This window comes from Ammospiza caudacuta, chromosome Z (assembly GCF_027887145.1).
Source record: "Ammospiza caudacuta isolate bAmmCau1 chromosome Z, bAmmCau1.pri, whole genome shotgun sequence".
In the NCBI taxonomy this organism is placed as follows: domain Eukaryota; kingdom Metazoa; phylum Chordata; class Aves; order Passeriformes; family Passerellidae; genus Ammospiza; species Ammospiza caudacuta.
The window spans coordinates 76125708-76152794 of NC_080632.1; the positions used below are offsets into that span (position 1 = coordinate 76125708).

A 27087-nucleotide genomic window follows, 5' to 3' on the forward strand; every position below is an offset into this window, starting at 1 on the left:
GATTTCTGCAGTGTGGGGGGTGGTGCAGTAAACTGCTGAAAACGTAGCAAATAGCCAGGAACAATACTGGCAAAAATACCGAGCAATTGACAGCAAGTTAGTAAATCAGTCCTAGTCAGGTAACTTCAGCCTTCTGGCCTTTCTTGTGTGGTAAGAACTGACTTACTGCATTGGTTAACTTAGCACATTTTTTTGAAAGCAAGTTGCTAGAGCCTGTATAATATGTAATAATCCTGGGAAGGGTGGAAGAATTGGATTTAATGCTATGGCTTGCAGCTCAACAGCAGTTTGTATTGGAAAACGTGATTTGTGTTCCAGGCCTTATGGGAGACTTAAACCTGAGCCTTGGTACTTCTGATCCACTGTCGGAGCTTATTTCAGGAACCTGATTGGTTTCTCTGGTGCTTACTCATTATTAAAGCCTTCCTGTAAACAATGCATTTATGGATTTTTATGGATTTAATTTTTTTAGCTAATAAATGATCAGAAGCCAGTGCATTTGAAGTTCACTCAGAACCTGCAGCTGCTCACTGGGACTGGTTGTAAGGTTCACTTTAGAGAGAGTTTCAGAGCACTTGTGCAAGTGTGAATGAGCTAGACTGCAGGGCCTTAAAGGAGCTGGGTGTCCCAAAATGGGTTAATCCACTGTATTACTGTACATTGCAATTGCAAACTGTACTGCCAACAGAATTCTACTGAAACTGGCCCTGTTGATAGCAAAAGGTTGAGGGTATTGGGTTTGTGTGGCCGGGTTTTGGTAGTGAGGAGGACTGCAGCTGTGGCTCCTGTAAGAAGCTGCCAGAAGCTTCCTCCATGTCTGACAGCTGATGCCAGATGGATCTAAGATGGACCCTCAGCAGCACAGGTCAAGCCATTTAGAGATGGTAGTGTCATCTCAGTTGGTAATATATTTAAGAGGGGAAAAAAATTACTGTGCAAATGTAATTGCTCTCAGAGATGAGAGAGTGTGAGAGGAGCAGCTCTGCAGACACAGGTCAGTGAAGGAGGAGGGGCAGGAGCTGCTCCAGGCCCCAGAGCAGAGATTCCCCTGCAGCCCCTGGTGCAGCCCTGGGTGAGGCAGCTGTGCCCCTGCAGGCCCTGCAGGCCCAGGGGGGAGCAGAGATTCCCCTGCAGCCCCTGGAGGAGCCACAGCAGAGCAGCTGGGTGTGCCTGAAGGAGGCTGGGACCCCATGGGAAGCCCGTGCTGGAGCAGGCTCCTGGCAGGAGCTGTGGCCTGTGCAGAGAGCAGCCCCTCACTGGAGCAGGCTCCTGGCAGGAGCTGTGGCCTGTGCAGAGAGCAGCCCCTCACTGGAGCAGGCTCCTGGCAGGAGCTGTGGCCTGTGCAGAGAGCAGCCCCCCACTGGAGCAGTCTCCTGGCAGGAGCTGTTACCCCAGTGTGGACCCACAGTGGAGCAGCCTGATCCTGAGGGACTGTACCCTGTGCAGGACCCAGACTGGCGCAGTTTGTGGAGAACTGCAGCCCATGGAAAAGAATTATGCTAAAGAAGTTTTTGAAAAATCTCCTGTGGATATCTCCAGCCCCCAGGCTGGAGCAGGGGAAAGAGCTCCTCTAGTTGAGCAGAGACCAAAATGACTTGAGACAAACTGACTATATCTCCCATGCTTATGTCCCTATTCTGCTCATGGGAGGAGGAGGGAGAGCTGGGACAATTGGAGGGATGGAGGGAAGGTGTTTTTAATATTTGTTTTACTTCTCATTGTCCTGCCCTGATTTTGATTCATAATAAATTCAGTTGATTTCCAAAAGCTGAGTGTATTTAGTCTGTGATGGTAGTAACTGGTGAGTATTCTCTTCCTGTCATTATCTCAGCTTTGAGCCTTTCCTTGCATTTTCTCTTTCCTATCTCATTGTGAAGGGGTTGTGATAAGAGCAGCTTTGGTGAGCAACTGGCATCCAGCCAGTCAGGGTCAATGTGCAACATTAAGTCAGTGACTTAGCAAATGTTGTTATTGAATAAGTCTGGAATTTTTCAGTAAATACTTAAATTTGACCAGGTTTTTTTTTCTAAATACGGTTACCTTACTGTCTTGAGTCTTTATCTATAGCCAAACTATATGACATCTGATAATGCATTTACTATTTCTAGTGCAAGAACAATTAGACCACATTTCCCCTTTTAAGAAGTCAGGCAACTTCTGTGAAAGGAGTAATATTAAGGATCTTTCTCAGACTGTCTTCACAGAAGAGGTTCTCCAGCCCTCTGATCTTTGTGTCTCTCCTCTGGGCTCACTCCAGCAAGTGCCTGTCCCTGTGCTGGGAGCCCAGGGCTGGATGCAGTGCTCCAGGTGGGTCTCAGCAGAGCAGAGCAGAGGGGCAGAATCCCCTCCCTCCCCTGGTGCCCACGGGGCTCTGGGTGCAGCCTGGGTCCATGGCTGGTCTCAATCCCTTCATCCCACAGCCAGTATTGGTACTGCCCCAGCCCGAGTGCAACCCCTTGCATTTGGCCTTGTTGAATTTTGTGAGGTTTGTACAGACCCAGCCCTCAAACCTGTCAGGGTCCTATGGATGATGTCTCCACTCTCCGTGTATCAACTGCAACACACCTTGGTGTTGTCTGCAAATGTGCTGTCACTGGTGTAAATACAGCCAAGTACAAATGGTACTTACTTTCTGCTATAAATCGAGGGTAGGTGTGCTGTGCTTACTGTGAGTGTCATGTCCAAACCTGGATATCTGTTGTGTGCAACCACCAAATTCAGCTCCCCTGTCACTTCAGCTGATGGCTGGTAAAAATGCTAACCATTCAGCATTGTGGTTCAAGCTTGCTCTGCCTGCCCTAGGAGACCCTTTTCTGTGGGACACTTGAAATGTGTCTCCAAGGTACAGATTCCTGTTGGGCAAGTTCTGCTAAGGCTAGCTCCTCAGCTTATCTGTTTTATTGTTGGCATTTTATTATCTAAGATTCAGAAGGTGCACCATGCTTTAATCCTATGTACTTGTATGTGGATTACTTTTGAAATAGAGAAGCTTAATATTTCATTAGAGCTCCTAAGAAATCCAGAAGTTTAGTGTGTGCCTGACCTTTTAGGAAAATTGCATTTGTTTTTAGCATGACAGATCAAGCTTTGTCTTAACTAGTTAGCACCAGAACAGGGTAATTACTTGCCTGTAGATTGACAGTCTGACTTTGATAATTAAGGAAGTTTTGATTGAGTTAGTCAGGAATGCTAAGGGAAGTGTATGGCTTGAAGCATGTCCTTTATTCAAAGCTGTTCTAGTTCTAACGTTAATGTATTGAGAAAAATATTTTTTCCATAAGTCTGTCAAAATCTTGTTTCTTTTAAGCAGAGTAAAAACTGAACACTAACTATGTCTGTACTTGGGACACATGGTTAAATCTCAAGGGACAGTTTCTGAAAATACAGGACTTGAAGTGCCATACTCTGCTTAGAAACAGATTGTTATGTTAGTGCTCATTGTATTTTTATCTTGAGGTTAAAATCACATTTTTGCTATTCAGCTGTTGATCTCTAAATCTGTTTGTATTATTTTGTGGTTCTTTCTGTAGAAATCAGGTAGATTGTAAAGCAGTGATCTGTTCTTGTTTTCCAGCTGGGGTGCATGTGTGGGCAAGTTCATTGTGGAAATTTGAGGGAGTAATTGTTTCTAGATCTATGCTTTTTGTTGTTAGGGTTTAGGGGGTTTTTTGGATTTGTTTTTTTTTTCTTCTTTCTAGTCAGTCATTTAGTTTAACTCCTCAATGACCAACACTTGTAAAACAAGGGATTGGTATTAACTCCATCCTGGTGCAGTTTAAGACTGCATGACGGTTAGGGCTGTAAATTAAGCGTAAGCCTAGTAATGAGGGTATATATGCATACACATAAGGCCAAAGTACATTGGAAAAGTTCCATTTAACCTTACTGGATAAGTCCAGAGGAGGACCAGAAAGATGGTCACGAGGCTGGAGCACCTCTCCTGTGAGGACAAGACAGTTTGAGCTGTTCAGCCTCAAGAAGAGAAGGGTCTGGGGAGAGCTTAGAGCAGTACCTGAAGGGACTCCACAGGAAAGCTGAAGAGGGACCTTTTGTCAGTGAGTGTATTGATAGGATGAAGGGAATGGCTTTAAGCTGAAAGAGGGAAGATTAGCAGCTTAGTTGTTAGGAAGGTAGTGAGGCTTAGGCACAGGTTCCCCAGAGAACTTGTGAATGCACCCTCTGTCAAAGTGTCCAAGTTTGGTTTGGATGGAGCTCTAAGGAACCTGGTCTAGTGAAAGGTGTCCTTCTCTGGAACAGGGTGACTGGGTCTAGATCATCTTTAAGGTCCCTTCCAAACCAAATCACACTGATTCTGCTAGGATGAGATGCAGAAGGTGCTCAGTTGACAAATTCACTCCAGACAATATCCATGTTACTGTATTGAGAGAACATACTCTTTTATCCTTATGCTTAATAAGCAATGCCAGTAGGTCTCAGTCTTCTCATTTCCCATTTTCTAAATCAAGAGTCATAATCCACATATGTAGACAACAATGGGTATTCTGATGTTACTTGGCTTGTGTTGGCTTCTGTATTTGTGTCTAGAAGGCTTGTCCTTGCTGTGCAGCATTGTTCCTGCAGGGCAAACATTACTAAAGGACAGCAGGCCCACAATTTAAACCAAATTAGTTGGGACTTGCCAGAGGTACAGGCTTAGACTACAGAAGGAAGGCTTATTCTTGCATTTTATTTTGTGTAGTATTAAGGTCAGATTAACAGGCCTAATTCTAAATCAAAGATTTCTCCAAAGGGAGAAGAGCTTGAAAGTTGTCTTCATGCAGAATCTAATACCTCTGTGCCTTTTTGAGGAGTCAGTTGATAAAAGCCAAGCTGGCATAGGTTTGGGGGCCTGTTTTATGATTGGGCTTGAGAGCCAGGCTGTCCTTGTGCTGTCTGTACATCCCAAGTGTCTTCAAGGCTCTTTAAGGAGATGATCATGCACACAGCAACTGGACTGCCTGATCTTTGTCTTCAGCTCTTTTGAAATAAAAAGCAGGCGCTGCTCTCAGTTTGGTCTTACACTTTGCCCTGAGTTCAAACTCCTTTCCAGCAGCAGCATTTGTCATAGTCTTAGAGCGGCACTCTGGTGGTGGATATGAGGCAGGAGCAGAGGCAGTGAAATACAGGTACATCTGTCTGAACACCCTTTTCACTGTGAGGGTGACTGGACACTGGCACAGTTTGCCCAGAGATGGGGAAGACGCTCCATCTGTGAAGATCTAAAGCCATCCAGATCTGGACAGATGGCCCTGTTTGAGCTTGGGGTTGGACCAGAGGTGTGTTCTAGTTCAGCCACTCTGTGATTCTGTGCTTCTGACCACAAGGACTGTAGGCACTTCCCTGGTTCTTTGGAGTAGTGGAGTGAGAGCAGCTGCTGATTAGCATTCCTGTTGGATATGCTTGACTGTGGTCAGGCTCAGTTGGGCTTCCCTTTTGTCAGTTCTTAGATGAATGAACTTGCAAGTTATCTCTGAACACAGAGAATGAGGCTGGAGATGAACAAACTGTTGTAATCTCTGGAGCCTTTTGCAAATCAGGACAATTTGATAACTCCATAAATGTAGCACGGCCATTTAAACTAAAGGGCCCAATTTTTCATTTTTCTTGCTTAGTAATGTGTGCTTACTTGTTCTAGATCTAATGTCAAAGAGGAGATCTACACATTCAATGCCTGTTCTACAGTGCTGCTGAAATGGTTCATCCAGTCAGAATACTGATAGTTTATTTGCTGAGCAACCTCTTCTGTTTTCTGAAGCTGTTGATGAAATAATTTAACTCAACTATGGCAAATGTTCTGTTCCATAGCAATGGCGCTGCTCATACCTCTCCTTCCTGGTGATGCCAGGGAAATGCTAGCTGTTGGCTTGCCACTGATGTTGATGGCTTAAAAACCTGCAAATGATCACACAGAGAATATTACATTGTTATGTTCAGAGATAAAAGCTCTCTTCCATCAAGTTGAAAGATAGCATGCTGATAAATTAGCCAAATAAATGAGCTACATAAAATTGCAAGATGGAGTTTGTGGTTTCTATTTTGTGTGGAACTAACAACAGCCTGAAAAAAGTGTGCTGTTACAGCAGTCTGCTTGTCAGATGCTTGTTTCATTCACTACAGATACTTCTAGAGGAACCTGATTTTAGTAATGGTGTTTTTTGGAAATTGTTTGATTGTGGATTTTTTATTCTTGTGGTAAGGCAAGATGAGTTTGTGCTTTGAATGTGCAGTTGAAAATTCTTTTAGCAAATTACATCTATGCTGCTCAGCAGCAGGTGTCTATGGGAGACAAATACCTCCCTTTTTCCTTTCTGCCTTTTCCTTTCCCCTCCAAGTGGATGATGGGAGGCTGTCAGCAGGCTGGCAATGGTCTGTGCTGTAACTAGCATAGCCCTGTGTAATCTTTCACTCCCCAGAGCCCACAGGGTTCAAGTTCCCAGTGCAACACCATGGACTCTGCAGGCAGGACCAAGAGGTGTCTGGGGTGCACAGGCATTGTAGCTCAGGAGTAGAAACAAAGGATTTAAGTGTGTGAGTCAATTAATGGGACGTAACACCCTGTATCCCAGTAAACCAATGTGAGCAAGCTTTGGAAAAACTTGTAATATTTATCTGGATGTTTTCTGATCATCCACATACCTGTGTCTGTGTGTGATCATGCATAGCTGCCAGGCAGCTGCTGTCTTCCTTTAGTGCTGTTGATGCATCCAGGCGGCCTGTGAGTCTCTATTGAAAGTGTTTTCCTGATCCTAGCTCTAAGACCACCTAAAGATTTTCTTCCTGCAAGTTAAGTGCCAATTGTAAATATACTGAGTGGAACAGCAGTGCAGTTCCAGAGCAAGCAGTTACATCCTTGTCTGTAACTACTTTGGTGCTGAGTCTATCTTCTGTGCTTAGCTCATGGTTGGATGTCTTGACATGAATGGGTGTCAGATGAATAAAGATTTCGTTTCCTGGGTATTGGAGTGTGGTTGACTTCAACTGTCATATCCTGACAGTCCTCTGCCCTTCTCTATGGAGTTGAGAAGTCTATGAAAATGGGATTAGACAAGGCTGTCTGGCACCACTTTCTCTTGGAATGATATAAAACTTTGAATAAAGGCACTTGAATAAATTGCTGGAAGTAGCTGTTCAGCACTTCTGGCACAGATTAATTCCTCTGGACAAACTATAGGAGAAGTTCTGTTTCTCTGCTGATAAATTCGTTTTAACTGTTCAGGGAAAAGGAAGCAGTGACAGTATAATTGTGGAATAGTTCAGGCTAGAAGGAGCATCAGGAGCCTGCTGCTCAAAGCAGAATCACTTTCACTGTGAATGTATTTATAGACTCCTTTTGCTTAATATCCTTTGCACCCTCTTTCTTTCACTTTCTTTATCTCTATGCGCACACATGTTTGGCAGTATCAGCCCCAGATGAGGCCCCCCTGCTAAATAAGATAAGGAACATATGGTGACTGAATTACTCACACAAAAACTTGCTGCCAAACTAATCTGCAACAAGTCAATAATCTCACCTGCCTGCTTATGACTGTATCTATATAAACTGCAAAATGTTTCTGTGGTCTGAAGAGTGTGTTGAGATTAATTAAGTATTCAAATTCTCCATTTTCCAGAAAGGATGAGACTAGAATGCACCTACAGTGTTCGTCTTGTTATTGTTACCAACTTGTTTAACAAATGTGGTGTAAAACCCAGGGAACAGTATCAAATGTATTAGGTAGATTGTCCTTAAGCTTTTTTTGATCCAGAGAAAATGTCACCTTTGTCAGCATTTGGCAGTCTTCCATTTTAGCTCAAATACAATTTGAAGGGTAATGCTGGAAGTGTTTCAGGCGCTGTTTCCTTAATTGTCATTCCTGTTGCTTTTTTTGTCTGTCTTCTCTACAGCACAACTTTGAGCTAACTGGGTGTTTCAACACATGGCAGAAATATACTTAGTGTAACTGTGTGGATTCATGTAGTCTTTATATCAGTTGGCAGATTCAGGAGGAGCAAATGTCTGAAGTTGCATGGAAGTCAATGTAGTATGCTTGTTTGCATATCTGTGATTCTTGAATGCTGTGGCCATTTGATTCACTTAATGAACTAGTCAATATAACTTGACTGCTGTGTACATTGAAATGTAATTAATGGAAGGCTTATAAGAACTTTTCTCTGCTGAGAGAAAATAACCTGCTTTTTTTGTAGGTTCTATTTGCTTTGCTCGAGAGCACTCACTGCACTTCTACAAATTCCATTTCTGTCTTACAGCTTGCCTTGAAGGGATCTAACTATGCTGGTCTACTGGAACGGCATCGCATTCATACAAAAAACGTGGAGCATGTTGTGGACAGCTTACGGTAAGGGTGCATAGGTGGGAGGATGTTGGGAATTTAGCTGACTAGAGACTGGAAAAGTACAAGGCCATGGCTACTTCCAAGTCCTGCACCTGCAAGATAGCATGTCCTTGGGCCTAACTGAGTATGATAAAGGAGTAGACAGAGAGACGTGGGAAATAGAGAATGTAGGCCCAAAGGAATGAGGAAGAGTTGATGGTATAGTTTAACCAATAGATTGCTTGGCTTACAGAATATTCATAAGCTTATTACTTGCTGTATAAGTGTTTGATGCTTTCTTTAATAAATTGGACCTGTGATGAACCATCTGGTGTCCTGGTCTCCTTCCGTTGACAGGAGGATTTCAGACACAGTGCAAATATCCATGGATCGTGTGAAACAAAAGAAAGCCTCGTGTTACCAATGCCAATAAAATAGGAAAAGAAAGAGAGAGGTGCAGATGAGCAGTCATTCCTGAAAGAGCCGTCATGTGAACTGACTCTGTTCAGTTGACTAGCATGTTCGATTATTGTCTTAAAAATAAGCAAGAAGGTGGTATGTTGAAAGCGAAGGGAGCCAACCCATCTTGTTGTTGATCAGCATCGACTCCGATTTATTGATCAAATCAGCCACTTTATATAACAGTGTTAATTAACTTCATGCATATTGCAAAATTCGAGCTCACAATAGGTTACAGAGAAAACTCTAACCCCTCCTTTTGTTTTACAATACCTGTGGTTTGTTTATTGAAAACAGGACCAGCGTTCTCACTGTGATATGAAAAGTTCTCAAAACCTTCATATCTGTTCCCAGAGCAGCTATCTGTTCCCAGAGAGCCCAAGGACAGAATGTTTTGCCTGTTATGGGAAGACTGTCTGAGAATCCTGCTGTTTATAGAAAAGGTGTCTGAGAACCTAGTTATTTACAAAATCAAGCCTGGGAACTGCTGCTTTACAGCTGCCTTTTACTTTCCCATCAGCTGTATACCTTCATGGCCTCTTTCTTTAAGACATGCTTGAACCAGGCTCTCCACAGTGGTACAGGATTTGTGTGTCAAGTGTTTTTAAGCCAAATATGATTGCAATTACTCCCTACCTGCATGAAAACTTTCCGGAAGGCTGTGACAAGAAACATTGCATATTGGAATTCAGACTTTCTCTGAACTTTACAGGAACGAAAGGATAGAAGTTCGTCTTGTTAAGCGTCGAGAGTATAATGAAGAGACAGTTCGGTGGGCAGATGCTGTTATATCAGCAGGAGGTATGACTTTATGGAAAGGAAGTATTTGTTTCAGTATGTTTTCAGAGATATGTTTCTCAAAAATACTTGGCAGTGTTTGAAGCAACTGGAAATAATGCACATTCTGAAAACAAATTGCAAATCTGATTGTCAGAAAATCTGACAAAAAGCAGTGGTTGTCACCATCTTGTCTACCTCTAGTACCTAAAATTGTAGCCCATGGAAGTGAACCCCAGTGCATGGCCACTTGAAAAGTTTTTCATGTGTGAAACAATATAAACTGCTGAATTTACTATAGTTTTCAACTAAAGAGGATAAAATTCTTGATGTCATGTAATTTTATGTAGCCCTAAAATCTACTCGTTGTTTTTTTGGAATGTGAGGTGTAGACTAACATACTACCTCATGGTCCCCTTGCTCAAACTGTCTTTCTTGCTTTCACACTTAATCCAGTGACTGGCGTATCAAGTTGGATGGTACAGGTAAAAAGTCTGCAGCTTCTGAGCATCTTGTGCCACTGATCAGTGTTTTCCAGATGAACCAACAGAGCAATTAACCTGATTGTTTATCTTTAATATTGGATTGCAGCACTTCATTCAGTGTTGTTTTTTGGGATATGCTGCAAATACAGCCTCATGTTGCTGGGCTCTGACGTAGTGTTCACTCATCTGTGGCAAATAGGCTTGACCACAGCTTTCTCTCTTCCCACTAGTCCAGTTTGCCCTTAGGTAGTCATCACCATGAAGAATGGGTAGAAAGGTTTATTCCTGAAGCATCCTATCAACTCTTGTGGATTTCAGAGAACATCCCCAAAGTGCCAATTTGTCTTTGGGAAAAATTTTCATGGTTGAGGCAAGCAGCTGGGAGGTGATAATACATCATCTGAGGTTTTCAGAGCTTTATGTCTTTGTGCTGTTCAGAGCTTACATCTTCTTGCAAAGACTGAATGAGGTTATAGTTTTCTTTCTGTTTAACAGACAGGAAAAAATACCAATATCTGCAAAAACCAGTAAATTTAAAGATTTCTAATTCTGAGATTTCTACTTACCCAAGACATCTTTTCCAAGTGTGCCTGTCTGGGGCCAAATAAGACCTTTAAATTGCCTTTTAGGAGGACAACTGGGGTGAAGCTAAAGTCATTGTTTTTATGTGACTCACAGTAACATTTGGTTTTGTTTCCTGTCTCCTGTGGCTTTGTTTAGCAATACTTTCTAAATTTACTTTTGCTAAAGAATTTCTCTTACCTGCTGATAAATGTACAGAAATTCCCATAAATCTCTTTTAAAGCTTGCTTCTGCCACATTCAGTTGCCTGGGCATGTATAGCTGTCAGATAAATTGTTCTTTTTCCAGTCATGTTTGCTATCTCAAATTCAGTTGTCACTACTCTTATTTGATAAGATGTCAGTAGTTTTGTCCTGTTGTATTTTTGTCCAGCTTGCCTGATGTGTTGTTGATATAAACGCACATAATGCTAATGCTGGAGTACATTCTCTTTGGGCTACTAGAATGTGAAGTGAAGCTAACTTTTGATCTGTTTTCTTTGTAGGTGATGGTACAATGTTGTTGGCAGCCAGTAAGGTCTTTGATAAATTTAAACCAGTCATCGGAATAAATACTGATCCTGAAAGGTAAAAAAAATTTGGAAAAGCAATGTTTTATTTAATATTAGGCACACTGTGCATCTGTTTTTGTGGTACATGAGGCATACCTGTAGCATTTGGCAGCATAAATGTCTGTTTTAGTGGGTTGTAGATACCAAGGGAATAGTTTGTTTTTTTTAGAGAAGTTTGCACAGGGAGTTATCCTGTCTCACCTGAGGACATTAAGTAGTATTGGACAAGCATGCCTGTGTGCCACAGATGTTCTCACACACCAATGTAACAGCACTTGCAGCTAGTTAATTTGTATTGCTGACCAGAAGTTTGAGGCTAGATTGGCAGTGTAGAACTTAAGAAGAAGGACTTGGTAAAAGCAGTTAACTGTGGTGTCTGAGCACACAAAACCTTAATTTTTTTGTGAAGAAGGTGGATTCAGTAGAGGCTCAGATGAAGAAATTTGTTGTTGTTTCTTGATGTGAACCATAACATACCTCAGAAGATTCCTGAACCAATTGTTGGCACTTAGCTATCCTATTATAAACTCTGCACAAGCTGCACCCACCTGCCCACATCAGTCTTACAGCTCAGTAGGTGCAGTGTGTTAGTATTGCTTGGTTGGTATAACCTTCAAACAGATGGCAAATAAAACTCAGAATTCACCAAGGCTCTGCCTGCTGAGAAGTCCAGATTTAGATTTCTGCTTGTGATGTTTCTGCTTTTTTTGATACTGACAGTTAATTTATTCCTAGTACATAAAGTGGTGGTCAAAATGTTTAATTTCTTTAATACCTTCTCTTCCAAAACTTTTCAAATGCTCTGAGTAGCTATTCTGCATTATCAAGCCTGACTAGTAGGGTTCAAATAGCAAGTGCCTTCAAATTGTCACATACTACTAATGGAAGGGAGCACTGTTTAGTCTTCTAGTTTTGACAAGAGATTCTTTTGTTCTTAGGTATGTTGCTTAGCTGTTCATTTTGCTAACTTGGGTGTAAGTGCAGATAGATTTTTTTCCTCACCTGCCAGGTTTTTTAAGCTTAAATTGCTTAGTATGGTGACAGGAACTACATTAGTGCTTACATACTCCTGCAGGATTATTAGCTGGACAGTTTTTAGGGTAAATGTGGGAGAATTAGCTTGTTTCTGACACACAGACTCCAGGAGCTGAGAGCAGTGTTTTGTTGCTGATGTGGTACTGTGCAAGAACAGTAGAGATTCCTAAAGGTCTAAGAAGTGTAGCTTTGCTAGATGTACCACATAGGGAGATTTTTGTTTTGTTTTCCAAAGGTACCAAATCTGAACAGTAATACTATAATTTTCATTGTCATTTTTTGCTACCAGATCAGAAGGCCACCTGTGCTTGCCTGTGAGATACACATACTCATTTCCTGAAGCACTACAGAAGCTTTATCGTGGTGAGTTCAGGTAGGATTCACTGATCTTTGGTTTTGAAAAACATGGAGAGATTGGGAAACACCTAGCCATATGCAATTCCTAAGAAGCCGCTGGAGCTTAGTAAACTCTTAATGGCTCAAATAGTGAATTCTGTGTAGATGTTTATAATGTTGAAAAATGAGGTTTTTGGTCAAGAGTGAGACTAAAACTGCCAGTTCCAGAAAAAAGTTGTCTGGGATGACATGCAATAAGTGATTTTCACTTCTGACTTAGCAAATTCATAAATGAGGAGCTGCATCCTTGTAAGGGGTATATTGATTTATGTATTTTAGGACTGTCCTGGTTTAGAGCAAATTTTAGATGAAACTTTTGAAGTAGTCTAGAAAGCAAACTCAAACTGCCCCTCCCCCAGCCAGCTTGGAAATAAAATATCTTTCAAGAAAAATGGACAAAACTATTTATTTAACAAGAAAGTACTCACAAACATGAAAAAATGAACAGCATTAAACAATGGGACCTCTCCCTGTTCTGCAGAGATGGCAGACTCAGAGAGAGGGCTTGTCATGGGCTGTAGCTCAGCTCGCTCAGTCTCTCATCCATCCCTGTGGCACTGGAACGCAGCGTCCCAGCCCTGGTGCCATTCTGGGTGTTCAGGCCTGAGCGGGGCTGATCAGTTCCAAAAAAAGGAGAAGCCACAATCCAGGGAACTTCTCTGCCTAAGCCAGCTAAAAACTGACTAAAGGCAAAGGAGAGCTCTGTCCCCCTGTCTGTCCGTGCTGCAGACAGCGCAGTCCGTGAGCAGGAATGCAAGAGAGTGAGTGCAGTGTCTGATAACAAATTCTGCACTTCTTCTCCTCCCTCTCGCTCTTGGAACCTGTCTTAGAGGTGCAGAATTTATATCCAGCATAAACTGAACAGACAGTTGGGGATTCAAGCATCATAAAGTCACTCTACAACAAGGACTCAAAAACATACAGTACAGTGATGGCCATAAGAATAGAAGCTAGTGAAACACATACAGTTAGGAAATGGTCAGTGTGTTACATCTAGGGATTTGGTGATTGAGATAAAGTGGCTTAAATTTTGCTGACAAGTAAGGCAAACGTTTCTTCATGCTGAATATAGCTTGATGTTTCCAGTACTAGATATTCTTAAAACAGAATAATCTCAATTGATTTAAAAAGAAACAAGCTGAATTTTAAAGGACAGACTAGAGAAGAGTTTTTAATAACTACTTAAGAAGAGACACTGTTCTGTAATATAAATACTTTACAGAATATTTTTGTGATGACAGACTATCAAACAGAAATCAGTCACTCGTGTGAAAGTATATAGCAATTCATTTTTGTTTATACTTCAAGCATATTAAATTTGTAACTTGAAGTGTAACTGTTTTTGTGCCATAGAATAGTTCTGAAATTAAATTAATAGAATTGCCAGGATAAATAACTGAAGAATTTCAATACGTATTGCTAAAGGAACAGATACTTTCTACTCACATATTCTAAGGTTTAGAAAACAGAAGCTTTTTAGTCTCCATCATTCTAATTTGCTTAAACAAAACTCCTAGTGCTTATTCAGATAACCTCTCCTGACATTTGGCAATTTTGATGTTTTGTTGGAAACAAAGCTATATTTTTTGCTGAAATTCCTGTTATTGCTTATTATGGAGCTGAAACCTCACCAGAACAAAACAGAAAGCAGTTGTCTAATTATTTTTCTGAAATAATAGAAGATAATAAATAACTAAATAAATAATAAATTAAAGAAATAAAATAAAAATATATTTAATTAATTAATTATAAATTAATAAATAATATATTCTTAAGCAAGGATGTGAGCAAGTGTTTCATTTGAGAGTTCTTGTTTGGCCCTATGCAAACTTTGGAATAGGTGGGTGACTGAATTGTCTGGAAGGGCTTCTGGTATTTTGGAGTTTTGGTGGATGGTGAGTTGCCAGAAACAGAAAAGGGCAGTAGGCTTTTTACCCTTATCCATGATGTATCAGTCAGTGCAACAATCTGTGTGAAAATTGACCTTGTAATCCTTGAGAAAACCAACGTTATTGATTTGTAAAGGACAAACTATATCAGATTACCCACATTTTTTATCTTGGGGGTCAGTGCTGGAGCAGGTTCTCAGAATAGGGGTATTAGTAGGGTACAGTCCCATTTTCTGATTTTGAGGGGGATGTGATATGTTCTGGCCAGGACCTTTGTAAGGAGGCTGGTATAGTGATACTCCCTGCATGCTTTCTGCGTGACTACCTAAAATACTTAGTTTAAGGGCAGATAGGATGTGTAAATGTAAATCTATAAAGATGATTAGAGGAAAAACTAGCAACGTAGTCATATAAAGCATAAGTCTCATGTAATTTTAGGAAAAAGTGGGTAATGTCACCTGGTTATCGACAGTATGAGCAGGGAGAAGATTTGCTGATAGAACTCTCTTGTGATTTGCTTTCTTAGTCAAAACTATTGCTACTTTGTTTTATGAAATATCTTAGGTTGTAAGAGGAAAAGGAATTTATTTCTCTAGGGAAGAATAAAAAATCAAAATGTTGTAACATGGCTTTTATATCCTTCTCTTGCTTCAAATGAATTTCTTTTAAGCACCCTGAATTCCTAGGGTAGGAGGGATTGTTAAAATGAGAGGATACTTGGGGCCTTATACATAAAGGGATGCATAGAGCTGCTTTTCTGGACATGTCAAATACAAACAAAAGATGTCAAAAATACAGCATGTATTTCTGTGTAAATTCTTGAGAGCTCTTTATTCTTAAAAATATTGTATCAGCATTCATTCACATATTAGAATCACATAACTCAAGAGGAGAGTTTGTTACATACAGTTTTTGTAGGCTACTTTTGGCCAGTGGCCTCTTATTTTACACATGCAAAAAACATTAGGTACCAAATTGGTAAATGTAAAGAATTTACAATTGCATATTATTAACTTTTTAAATTTAGAAGTTATAGTAGAACCTGTAAAACTTGAAATATGACTTTGAATATATTTAGCTCCTTCTTGTAAGATGTTCTGCTTTGAGAGAGGAGACTCTCAGATCCTGTCTAATTTTGTAATGAATATTTCTTACTGACATCTTTTTCCTCTTGTAGGTGGCAGTGGCGGCAAAGAATCCGACTGTATCTTGAAGGAACTGGGATTAACCCAGCCCCAGTGGATTTACATGAACAGCAGCTAAGCCAAGAGCAACACAGCAGGGCTCACATAAATGAAAGATTCCAGGATCAAGGTAGGTTAACATCTGACAAGAATATAATCATTTTGCTATGGTAACTTGGAATAGAAAATAAAGACTTGTGAAAGTTTTAGTATTTGAAATACCTGCTGTCAAAATTCTTGATCTTTTTTAAAATGCTGTCTCTTAGAGTTACTGTAAATACTTGAGCACATGTGTATGTTTGTGTACACATACCTCATATAGGACCTCTGTCTAGGTCCTATAACTAACTTTTAAGTTAGGTTAATTGAGAGTTGTAAAAGCTGGTCTTGGACCAGCAAATAAGATATTAGATGTGAGAGTCTGTCTGTAGATAATTCTTAAATACCTTCATCTCTTTTCTTTATGGTGGGTTGAAAGATGCATGGTTCAGTGCCTAACCTGTGTCCAGTACTTCATTTGCTCACTTAGTCCTTGTCAACATGAACAACTTGTTAATCCCCTTTAATTACCTTGTGGTATGAAGTATAATTCTCTTAACTTCATCAGAAATGTCTGTTAAGTCATTGCCAGTAATTTAACTTGGCTGGAAGTGTGACTGACAGAAAACTTCATTCTGCCTAGTTGCCTGTGACTTTTCAAGGAAAAGTGTCCGAACTTCAGTGTCATTGCCGACCTTGGTTTAAATATTTATTGTCTCCAGTAAAGGACAGTGACTGGCCACAGAGCGAATCAGTGAAAAAATGAGTCCTTGAAAAAAATGGAGCATGAGGTCTAGAAAACAAATCCAGGCAGCAGAATTTGTCTTCCAGTGAATTGTGAATGGTTTTTGAAAACTTGTGTTTTATATCCATGATTCAAAACTCTTATATTTAATATCTGCAGGATCTGATATTTCTGGCCCACATCTTTTACCAGTGAGAGCACTCAATGAAGTCTTCATTGGGGAATCTCTTTCATCCAGGTGTGTATAATTGTTTGTTGTTACAGCAAGGCACAATTGACTTAATTTCTTTTTATCACATTGCAATGGACAATCAGTGATGAGATTTTATTGTCAAATTGCACTTCTATTCTGTAAATATTTAACACTGATTGTATTATTGCTGATTACAAAGTGTATTTTCAATGTTGATTTCTGGTTTTCTGCTTCCTCTCTGGTTATTCTTTCATTTTTCCTGACTTTTTTCTTTCCCTTTTATTGATGACTTAAATATCAGTCCTTGAACTGCCTCATCTCCTCTACATCTTAAATATCTTTTCATAAGCTTTTAGCATGACCAAGCAGAGATAGGTTTTATCATGACTCCTTTTTCTGCCTTTCTGTCATTAGATGCAAAGGTACCAGCCTGCTTTTGGCAGAAACCTTGTTATTGATGGAATACAATAACAGTTTAAGAACTGTGTTTGTATCAAATCATGGTACTGCCTTGTCCAGGATACATTTGACTGTCCTTTCTGTCCTGAAGATCAATGCATTTTTGGCAGCCAAACAGTAAGAAAGACACTGGGAATATGACCAGGGCTGCAGTAAAAGGAGATTTACTGTTTATCTTAAAAAAAAAAAAAAAAAACCAAAAAAAACAACAAGAGGAAAGCCACTTCAGAGTTTAACAGCTTGTGTTTGTACAGTGCTTGGGACACTGATTGATGCTGCAAACAGTATAAGTGTTCTGTGAGCTTTATTTTTTTGTGTGGGCTTCAGCCTCAGACTGGCAGAAGGAATTAACCTCAAAGAGATTAAAATCCTGCTTTCTACTAAATCAAATCTAATTTTATCAAGATTCTAACTTTCTTTAATGTGCAGTGATACAGGAACACAAAGCTGTTTTCCAGTGCTATAAGTGTCACAAGTACATTGTTCTCTTGGTATTTGAGAACCACTGAGGAAAACAATACTCTAGAAACAAACCTCTAGAAATAAGTGTGTTACTGGGACCTTACACTTGAAGACCTAAATGTTGTAAAGACGAATCTTCTATTAGTTTCAAATACACAGGTCTGCTATTTATTTAGAAAGAATAACTTTAGGAGCTTCTTGTCGGGTCTTATTTTGCATGTTAGTGATGAAAACAAGTAAATTGAAGAAAAAAACCCCAAGAAAACCTGTCATACCCAGCTTGTAAAAATTACATTTAATTGAATCAAGTGGTGCACCTGTATTCTTAATTTACTTTCAGTTCTCTAATCTCCCTATCTTTTCAAGAGTGATTACAAAACATGCCCTTAGTTACTGAGAGTATAAACTGTTTGGCACCAAGCAGCCAAGAGCTGTATTCCTAGACTGAAATAATAGCCCAGTAAGATCTGTTTACTAAGAAAGGTGAAACTCAGTCATGCATGAAACAGCAAATGTGGTATTTCTGAGAGTATATCTATTAATCTGAAACCTGTATCACATTTTGAAGACAGCTGTGAATATCAACAAGTTAAGTTCATAAATACACTCTTGGATATTCTGAAGCTTGTAGAGAGAAACTTTGGTCTCTAGGCCTAACACTAGAAACCCCCTGACAGATGAACCATAACATGAAGAAGATGATTGTACATCAAGACATAGTACTTTTGAGTTTTAGGAATAATTTGCCCTGGAGAGAAGTGTAAGCCTGTTTGTGTAAACTTATTATTGAAGAATCACTGGATTTTCAATTACTGAAGTGATTAGGAATTCGGTTCAATCATGCTATTGCTTACTGATGTTGAAATGTTTAGTGATAATTAATGAGACCCAATCACAGCATAAACACAGGTTTTGTGCAACAGGTACACAAGGAAGGTAATTATTTACAGTTTTATTTGTAAGTCCAGCAAGCCCTGCAGATGAACCACAGAGGTGGTTTTGTGCATAAATTAACGGAAAAGTGACTGCAGAAAAAGTGCCTGAAAGTTCATGCTAGAAATCATTTTAGCCAATTATAAAAACTACTGTAAAATAGTGAATCAGAAGTTGCTGTCAAATGGGAAACACTGTACAAAGTCTGTGAAATTGTGATCCAGATTTGAAAGTAGCCCCTCTAAATTGTAATGTGCCTGATAAGGCTGTGTGTTCTGTCTTATTCAGGGAGAACTTTAAGTCCTGCAAACCCAGTTTTAAATTCTCGCTTCATAGGGCCTCCTATTATGAAATATCAGTTGATGATGGTCCTTGGGAGAAACAGAAGAGTTCAGGGCTTAATGTGTGTACTGGAACAGGATCAAAAGCATGGTGAGTACATGTTGCTGCTTTGACAGAAAATACCATTTCAGATAAGCCAGATGAACCTATTTTGCCTATGCATTTTCTCCTTACTGAGACTCTGTTGGGCTGTGGGTAAGTCAGTCTGATATTGTCACTGTCAGTATGGCTCAGAGCTGTTCCACATGTATGAGATGAGTAGGGCACTCATTACTTGTGGGTGCAGAGGGAAGCCTAGAAAGGGTGAGGAGCTGTGGCACTGAGACAGAAGCTTGCCTTAGATGTAATTTCAGTGAAAAATGTGGCATGCCACATGTGAGGATGAGTGGTTGGGAGTGGTGAGGGAAAGAGATTTTTGCTGTGACTAGCAGAGAGCATACTGAGGTGATCGATGAACTATTCTTGTTGCCCAAAATGCTTAGATGATGTAGCTCAGTAAACTTATAAAAATCTAAGCTCTAAGAAGAATGGGAAAACATGTATTAAATGCAGTGTTAAATGTGCTCTGGCTCATCTACTGTCCATTCTCCTTTGAAAGAGAAAGAAACAAGCCTCCTGTTTCTTTCATATTTATTTGACAGGGGACAATCTCTTTGCCAAAATACTCCCCTTAAAAAAAGATGGCCATATCTACACAGAACTGTGCTAGCTTAATCAGGGGGATAAAATATTTAAACTTCAGTTTAAACATGTTTTAAACTTCAGTTTAAACATGCTGCAGTACTTCATGTAAGTCTAATCAATTTAGTTTTGAGATGTGAGAGATGTGTTTGTGCTCATAACTTAGAGTTGTACAATAGTCACTGGATTTGTGGAGTAGGCTAAGATGACCTAAAACAGAAGCTTTTAATGAAATTCAAAAATAAGTATTCATGCTGTAACCATGGTTACTAGGTTTTACTCTTCATTGTAATTCAGAATTTTGTATTCAGGCAGCATAGCTTAGTTCTGGAGCCTGCCAAGGATGAAATTGGCAGACTGCTAGGGAAACTTTCCTAGTGTTCAGTACCTTGGGAAAGTACAGTCTTAATTCAATGCTGTTCTTACACATTTCTTTTGCTTATACACTGTGCTGAGCAAACCCAGAACCAGGCACCAAGCTCCAGGATTGCTCCTCTCCATTGCTGTAATCTGTATGTGCTGCTGGACTTCTCTAAAGTGAGGCCAGGCCTCAGTGGAGTGACCCCCTTAGCCTGTTGTTTAAGGGCTTTCCTGCAATTTCAGACTTCCTGGGACTGAGAGACATTTAAATGTCTAGGTGTTTTCTGTAGCTGCCAAAACTTGTGTAAAAGGATATCTTGGTAGCATCTGCTCAGGCTTGCAGGTAGGCAGTAAGTGTAAGAGAGGGAGCCTTGGGCACACCCTCAGCAGCTCTGGGGTCAGATAGGGGTGGAGTGGATCTGTACTGCAGTCTGAGGTGTTTTACTGCCATGACAGAAGTGCTGGACTGAGGATTTTAAGCTGTGTTGAGACCTGGCCATGTGAGATCTTCATGGTACTGCTGCACAGTGTCTGTGGTTAGCACCTACTCCCTTTTGAGTCTGAGCAGAGGAGGGAGACTTTCTTAGGAGTTTTGCCTTAGTTCAAACTGAGGCTATGTTAACTCGTTCATCCAAACGTGTCAAATGCAGAAGTGTCTGATCTGACTGTTTATTTTCTATGTACACCAGTTCTTGTGAGATTCAAGACCACATCTTAGGGTATAAATAAAGAGGTAAAATATTTGTGGAGAAGTGTTGGGTTCATAAATGAGAACTAAGAGAATAAATCAATTAGCAAGGGTTGGATAGACAGGGTAAGAACACAATCTCTAGAGCTTCTGTTTTTTAATGCAGACTTAATGCAGCAGTTATTGGGGGATTATTGACAAGCAGACTACTTCCCATGCTCTTCTTTTCTGAAGACTTCACTTAATGGATTTTTAAGGTTTACAAGGCCACAGGTAGATGCCAAAGCAAGAGTTGATTTAAGACCTATTTTTTTAAAATTACTGTTATCAGCTCACACTTAACAGCATTCTTTTTCCTCCCCGAATGTTGATTTTAGTTTTTCATCAGTGTGAAAGGTTTTTTGTTTTTTCTCAGTTTTTTCCTTAGTTGTACTGCTTAGCAAACAAGACTTCTTCTCTGTCTAGGTCGTATAATATTAACAAGGTTGCACATCAAGCTGTTGAAGAGATCCTTAAGATGGGTGAGTGAGCAATGTGGCATTACTAGCCAAGGTCTGTATAGATAAATCTGTCTAACTGGGGCTCTTTCTCTCGGCTCAACAGCGAAAAAGCATGGAAGTCTGAATATGCCATTGAACACGGAACTGGTACAGAAAGGTTAGTGAAAAAGGCCAGATTTTTTTAAAAGTATCTTTGACCAGTTCATTTTGTTTGTATTCTGAACTACTCATTTTTCAGTGTTTTAGCACTCTTGCAGTAGTAGTCTTTCTTACAGACATTAATTAGGCACAGTTGGCAAACAATGTCTTACTTGAAATGAAAGCACTTACATAGACTTCTGTCTAAATTATCTACTTCAGGAGAATTTCAGTTCTCCTAAAATTTGAAACGGTTAATATTTAATCATCAGGAGAGAGCTATTGAGTGTTCATCTTGCAGCAGAACTGAAAGGAATTTTCCCTAAAAGTAATTTTTTGCATGTAAAGACTATTAAACACCTGTCAAGACTTGATGGTCCCTCTTGATAGAGAAGCCACTCTTCCCTGGAGGAATGTGTGTTTCTGAGAGTAAATAATTTTCTCTGGAAAAACTAATGGCTGACTCCTCTGCTTACAGTAACAAATGATTACAATGACTGTCTGCTCTACAGTCCAGAGGAACCAAAGATGTTTTTCAGTGTTCGAGAGCCTATTGTAAACAGAGTTTTCTCAAGTAGCCGTCAGCGTGGCTTCTCTTCAAAGTAAGTGTTGGCTGCAATAGCAAAGAGTTACTTAGTTCAATGTATCTGTTAAAGTCTGAGCAATCTAGGACTTTCCCTTTAAGTGTTTCAACATCCAGTTTGTGCTTTGAATTACTTGAGTATTGTTCTTGTAACAGCAGGATGAAAATGTTTCCTAGTTGTGTTATGGCTTTTTAATGTTTGATCCCTGCACAATCTTACAGAATAAAAGAATCTCACTGTGCCCAGTTTTGGTTATGTGCCATTTCCCTTAGTATAAGACACAGTGACAGAGAGAAGTGAATTCAGGAAAGGGCCACTGGGAGGATTACGGGGCTGGAACAAGTGGTTTATAAGGGAAAGACTCAAACAGTGCTTTCCTTTAGCCTGGAGGAGACAAGACTAAGGGGGGGGATCCAGTTGCTCTCTTCAGCTACCAAAGTCTGGTTACAGAGGAGGCTTGAGTTAAACTCTTTTCAGAGCAGAGTATAATGCAACAGCCATGATTTTATAGTAAAAATTTTATAAGAAAGTTTTCTCTATAGATTGTCTTGTGACTGTTCTTGGAGATACTCAAAATTTCCCTGGGCAAGGCATTAAGCAACCTAACCCATCTTTAAAGTAAGGCCTGCTTTGAGCGGAAGGTGGGACTAAATGCATTTCCAAACTGAATTATTTTCTAATTCATCATTTTAACTTAGGGCATTTGTGCCAGTGGAGGTTTAGATTGAATATTAGGAAAATTATCATAATGGAAGGGTTTATAAAGCAGTGGAACAGGCTGCCTGTGGAAGTGGTGGAGTTATCATCCCCAAAGGTATTTGAGAGACATGTAGGCATGGCACTTAGGGACATAGTGGTGGGCTTGGTAGTGCTTGTTTAATGGTTGAGCTCAATGATCTTACTTGTCTTTCCCAATCTAAATGATTTTATGACATGTGGAGCTTGCCACAATTAAATATAAACACATACAGCCATTAGTTATATTACCAGAATTACTGAACATACAAACAATAACATATAAACTATTGAAAGCAATACAGTATTTTAATTGTAATTAACTGTCAGTTCAACCTTTTATATCAAAACAAATGTCTAAAGGAGCTCTGAGCCAAATTCTTTTTTCTGTCTTGTCCAGCTCTAAAAGAGATGCCTTAAATTTTGTAAGGTTAGATTTAAACTTATTAATTATAATATGTCAGACTCTAATAATAATAATGTCTTGACAATAATATGCTGCAGTTCTTGAAGTTGCCTGGCAAGCATCCTGACCTTCAGCTTTGTGTTTGTAATTACTTTTCTTCTCTCTGAATGATTATTGTAACAAAAGATTACATTAATGTCCAAATTACTTGAACCTTAAGCATTGCTACTTGAAAATACATATTTCACATAACATGAAGACCACATATTAGAATCTTAAATTAATTGTGATGTTTTCTGTGAAGTTCAAGTAAATGGGATCATCAATAGCTTTCTTTGAAAATTACAGCTAAGCTTCAGCTTCAGCACCAAGTGTTATATTATAGGCTGTGCTCAGACTGTGGGAGCATTGACTAAGTCCTTCAGTCCTCTCTGGACTCATACCCATATAAAGCACTGATAACTTGGGAGGTTCTAGTGCTTAGTGCCATGCTAAGTGGAGGTTAAGCATTTATTGACTCAAGCAAAAGAATGTCCCAGTTTTATTGTTAACTGCTTGTGTGAAATACTTAATTTTTTTAGCTGTTTTGTGATAACTTACTTGCTGGGTTTTTGCAGAGTCTGTGTCCGTTCCCGTTGTTGGGATGCTTGTATGGTTGTAGATGGAGGAACATCTTTTGAGTTCAATGATGGGGCAATAGCTTCAATATTGATTGACACAGAAGATTCACTGTGCACTGTTCTGCTGGAAGAATGAAGGACCCTGATGTCTTTTGCTGAAACATTTATGGATCCATAGAGGGAAACCATGGGGATATCACAATGCTGCATTATATTGGAAGTTGGCCTTTTCGGATGCAAGAGCATTTGGAGGAAGCTTGAAATGCTTTTCATTCCTTTGGGTTGGGGAATCATTAGCCTGATATTTAAGCTTTTTTTGCATCTAGTGTAAATGTCCGAAGTGTTACCTCTAACTTCAGTGAAAATTGACATTTTAACTTGTATGGCAAACATGAAAGCTTCATAAACACAGGTAAATGGGTTCAAGTATTAAGTCAGTAGCATTAAATATTCAGATGTACAGTTTTATAGTAACAGTCTGGGACTGATAAAACTAAATACTTCATACACTTTTGTAGAAAAGTTGACTGTCAAACTAGCAATTTGATGCAAGGATATATAGATTTTGGTAAACCATGGTGTTGAGGTAAAAGAAATGAAAATACAAATCTTTTGTATGCTTTTCAAAAATTGTACAACTTTGTAGTTTCATACAACTTGTGGCAATTTTTTTTTTTTTTGTTCTTCCAGTATTTTTTCTACATTGTAGACTTACGTCAAGGGTATAAGTCTGGTTTAGTGCATCTTGACTGAGGTAGCTTTTAGTTTTTCTGTTTGGCTAGATAGGGACTTGAAACCCAAAGGTTTTCTTGAGCCCTTCATGAAGAATTTACAAATTATAGAAATCATGTTGTAGTAGGATATATTTCTTCACTGAATGGATTAACTGGCAAGCAGATTATCAGAACACTAGTGTATGTAAGTGGCTATCGTAAGACTTATATTTGGCCTTATTAAGTTGAATGTTTGGAATTTTAGATTTTGAATTTCTTATATTTAAAGAAGAATGAGACATGCTGGGTATTAGGAGTGGAGCACAAGCTAATACCTATGTCTTCCAGTTTTCCCAGCATGTTTTTACCTTCTCCAGAAAATTTACATTTCCAATCTTATGCTGAATTCTAGTGATATGTAAATGACAACAAATTAATTTCACATGTCTCTCTCATGTTAGGTAATCAAGTAGATAATAGAAAAAAAAAGCTCTGATTAAAGAAGAGCAAGTGACCTTTTAAATCTTTTAGAGATACTGTGAACTGTGACTGCCTTATAACTGCATAGGTAAGGCAGAATTTGAGAAAACAAATATTCCTACAGCAGGAGCTCTTCTGCTACATGACTTGAAAATAGTATGTTTTGTCTTCTACAGATTTGTTTCCAAGAGTGAGTTTTCTTAAAATGACTTTTGAATGAAGAGACTTCTGTAACAGATGTTCTCAGGTCTAATGGAAATGTTCTCCAATGTGGCCAATCAATCAGTGTATTTATTGCCAGTTGCAAAATGTAAACTGCTCTTTATTGGTGGAGGAAATGGACAAAGGGTTTTTTGCTTCTAGACTTAGAGTGAATAGAACTTAAAACATAATTTAGAGGATATTGATTTGACCAGACCATTCAGTTATAGGAAAATGTGAAATTGATGGAGATATCTGAATAAGCTATCACTGCAGAGTTATTTACACTCTGGTTGTCGTGATTGTAGACCCAGAGGGGAAAAGCAAAGTAGCCAAATAAGCTTTCATAAGTTGGTAAGTTCAGGAACTATCAGAATAAAGCTCTGTCTAAAATAATGTGCATAGCTTGTCTAAAAGTAAAGACACAAAAGACTAATCTTTCTAAAAGTTGTGTGCACACAGACTAGGATGTTCCAGTTATTCTCAATCCATCTGTAACCAGTTAGGGATTGTTTATTATGTGCCTCTGTTATGTACACTAGTCAATATGCTGTTAGGATTAAAAAAATCCTCAAAAATCCTCCACCAATGCCATTAACACTGATTTATTCCTTCCTAGGACTCTTACCACTCTCACACTAGATTTAGGTATTGAACATGTGCACAGCAAATCTATGGCAGAAATCCCAACAACTGCTTATTTACACATTTGTGTGCTGTTAAGTTTTAATGGAGACTGGTTAGTCAGATCAGTAGGCATACCTCTTAAACATGCCTGTCATTCCTTATTATCAACATCAAAACTAAAAGGTAATCTTCTCAGGCCCTACAGCCCCAAAGTATGATCTAGATTAGGATTTAGTAAATTTTCAAATTCCTAATTTAGCAAAATGGAAGCCTGACCTGCTCATGAGTGGCCTCTACTGGTTTTGTCTGTATTAAATTACAGTTCTGTTGAAGCATTTACTGGTGAATGCTTAAAATTGACATGGTGATTCAGAAATCTATTTTTAATAGTAAGCAGCTACCTTTTTATTTTTTTTAAACAACTGTAGGACCCTTTTTAAGGATTATTTTTGACAAAGGATTGCAGTACAGACAACTTAGTTGGTAGACACTATTGCAGGACAGGACTGAGTTCTTGGTTTAACATTGATTTAATCTGCGTGGACTGGCAGTTTTTGCACCTCCTCTACCTGCTGAGTCAAGTCCATGGTATTTTCATTTAATGCTAGTCTACACTGTGTTCTGCTAAACTAGACCTGTTATTCTTTGGTTTTTTTCTCCAAGTGGTGTTTATACATTATGTAATAAAAATTAAAATCTTAATTGATAAATTAAGCTATCCTGTGCCTGATTTCAACGTTCAAAAGTGTTTCCATGTGCTCAGTTTCTTCTCACTTACTGTTTCAGGTTGTTTTAATGGTTTGTGAGCCTTCATGCATTTACATGTAGTACAGACAAATCAATGTAGCAGGTAGGTTTTGTTATGTAGTGTTTAGAGCTACTTATTATTTCCCTTAGGAAAGGTTCAGTTGAGCACCTTGTCCAAAGGGCTTTCATGTCTACTAAAGCTGTCATCATAACTATTAAATAGATATGCAACAGTGATGCTGATCCCCTTCCAACACTGAATCTGGTATGTAAAATTTTTCCTCCTAGTCAAAGGCCTACTACTGTTCCAAATCTGCACAGGGTTTTAAAGCATAGTCTAATAAATCCTGAAAGTAGTTTTCATAACACCCTGTCCTTCAAACCACCACTGCTTGGAGAAATTTCTTTTTGACCCATGACACAAAGTTGGTGGCAAACCAGGGAAAGCACTCTCCCATCTATCAGTCATTCTGTAAAATAAAGCAATTTCTTAGATATTTATTAAATGCAAGAGAAGTTTCATGGAATTACATTGTGCATAAGAAGAAGAATTTTCAGTAAAGCTGTGCTGCAAGGATTTACTTTTTCTTCTTGAAGTAATTTAAGGTATAATTCTAAGGCAGCAAACTGAGGCAGTAGAATATTCTGTATCCTCCAACTTCCACAAGATGTGTTGCCCATTTACTCCTTCACAGGGGATACAAACCCATTATTAACACCTGTTATTTATATTTACACTGTTAAATTTAATAAAAACAAAAAACC

General features: G+C 39.2%; 1 protein-coding gene across 3 annotated transcripts in view; it reads left to right on the top strand.

Moving 5' to 3' along the window:
• NADK2 (NAD kinase 2, mitochondrial) overlaps positions 1–26295 on the top strand; it is a 32894-nt gene extending 6599 nt beyond the window's left edge. The window contains exons 1-12 of one of the 3 annotated variants that reach the window (XM_058823305.1): positions 7618–7714; positions 8248–8336; positions 9484–9572; positions 11100–11181; positions 12490–12573; positions 15663–15799; positions 16613–16691; positions 18789–18932; positions 21037–21092; positions 21175–21228; positions 21688–21811; positions 23552–26295. In XM_058823305.1, the coding sequence (XP_058679288.1) occupies positions 11111–11181; positions 12490–12573; positions 15663–15799; positions 16613–16691; positions 18789–18932; positions 21037–21092; positions 21175–21228; positions 21688–21811; positions 23552–23690 (888 nt within the window). In that variant the 5' untranslated portion in view covers positions 7618–7714; positions 8248–8336; positions 9484–9572; positions 11100–11110 and the 3' untranslated portion in view covers positions 23691–26295. Of the gene's footprint in view, positions 1–7617; positions 7715–7765; positions 7809–8247; positions 8337–9483; positions 9573–11099; positions 11182–12489; positions 12574–15662; positions 15800–16612; positions 16692–18788; positions 18933–21036; positions 21093–21174; positions 21229–21687; positions 21812–23551 lie in introns of those variants that run through there. The other 2 variants (XM_058823306.1, XM_058823304.1) reach the window with 2 other exon arrangements.
• The last annotated feature ends 792 nt before the right edge of the window (positions 26296–27087 follow it).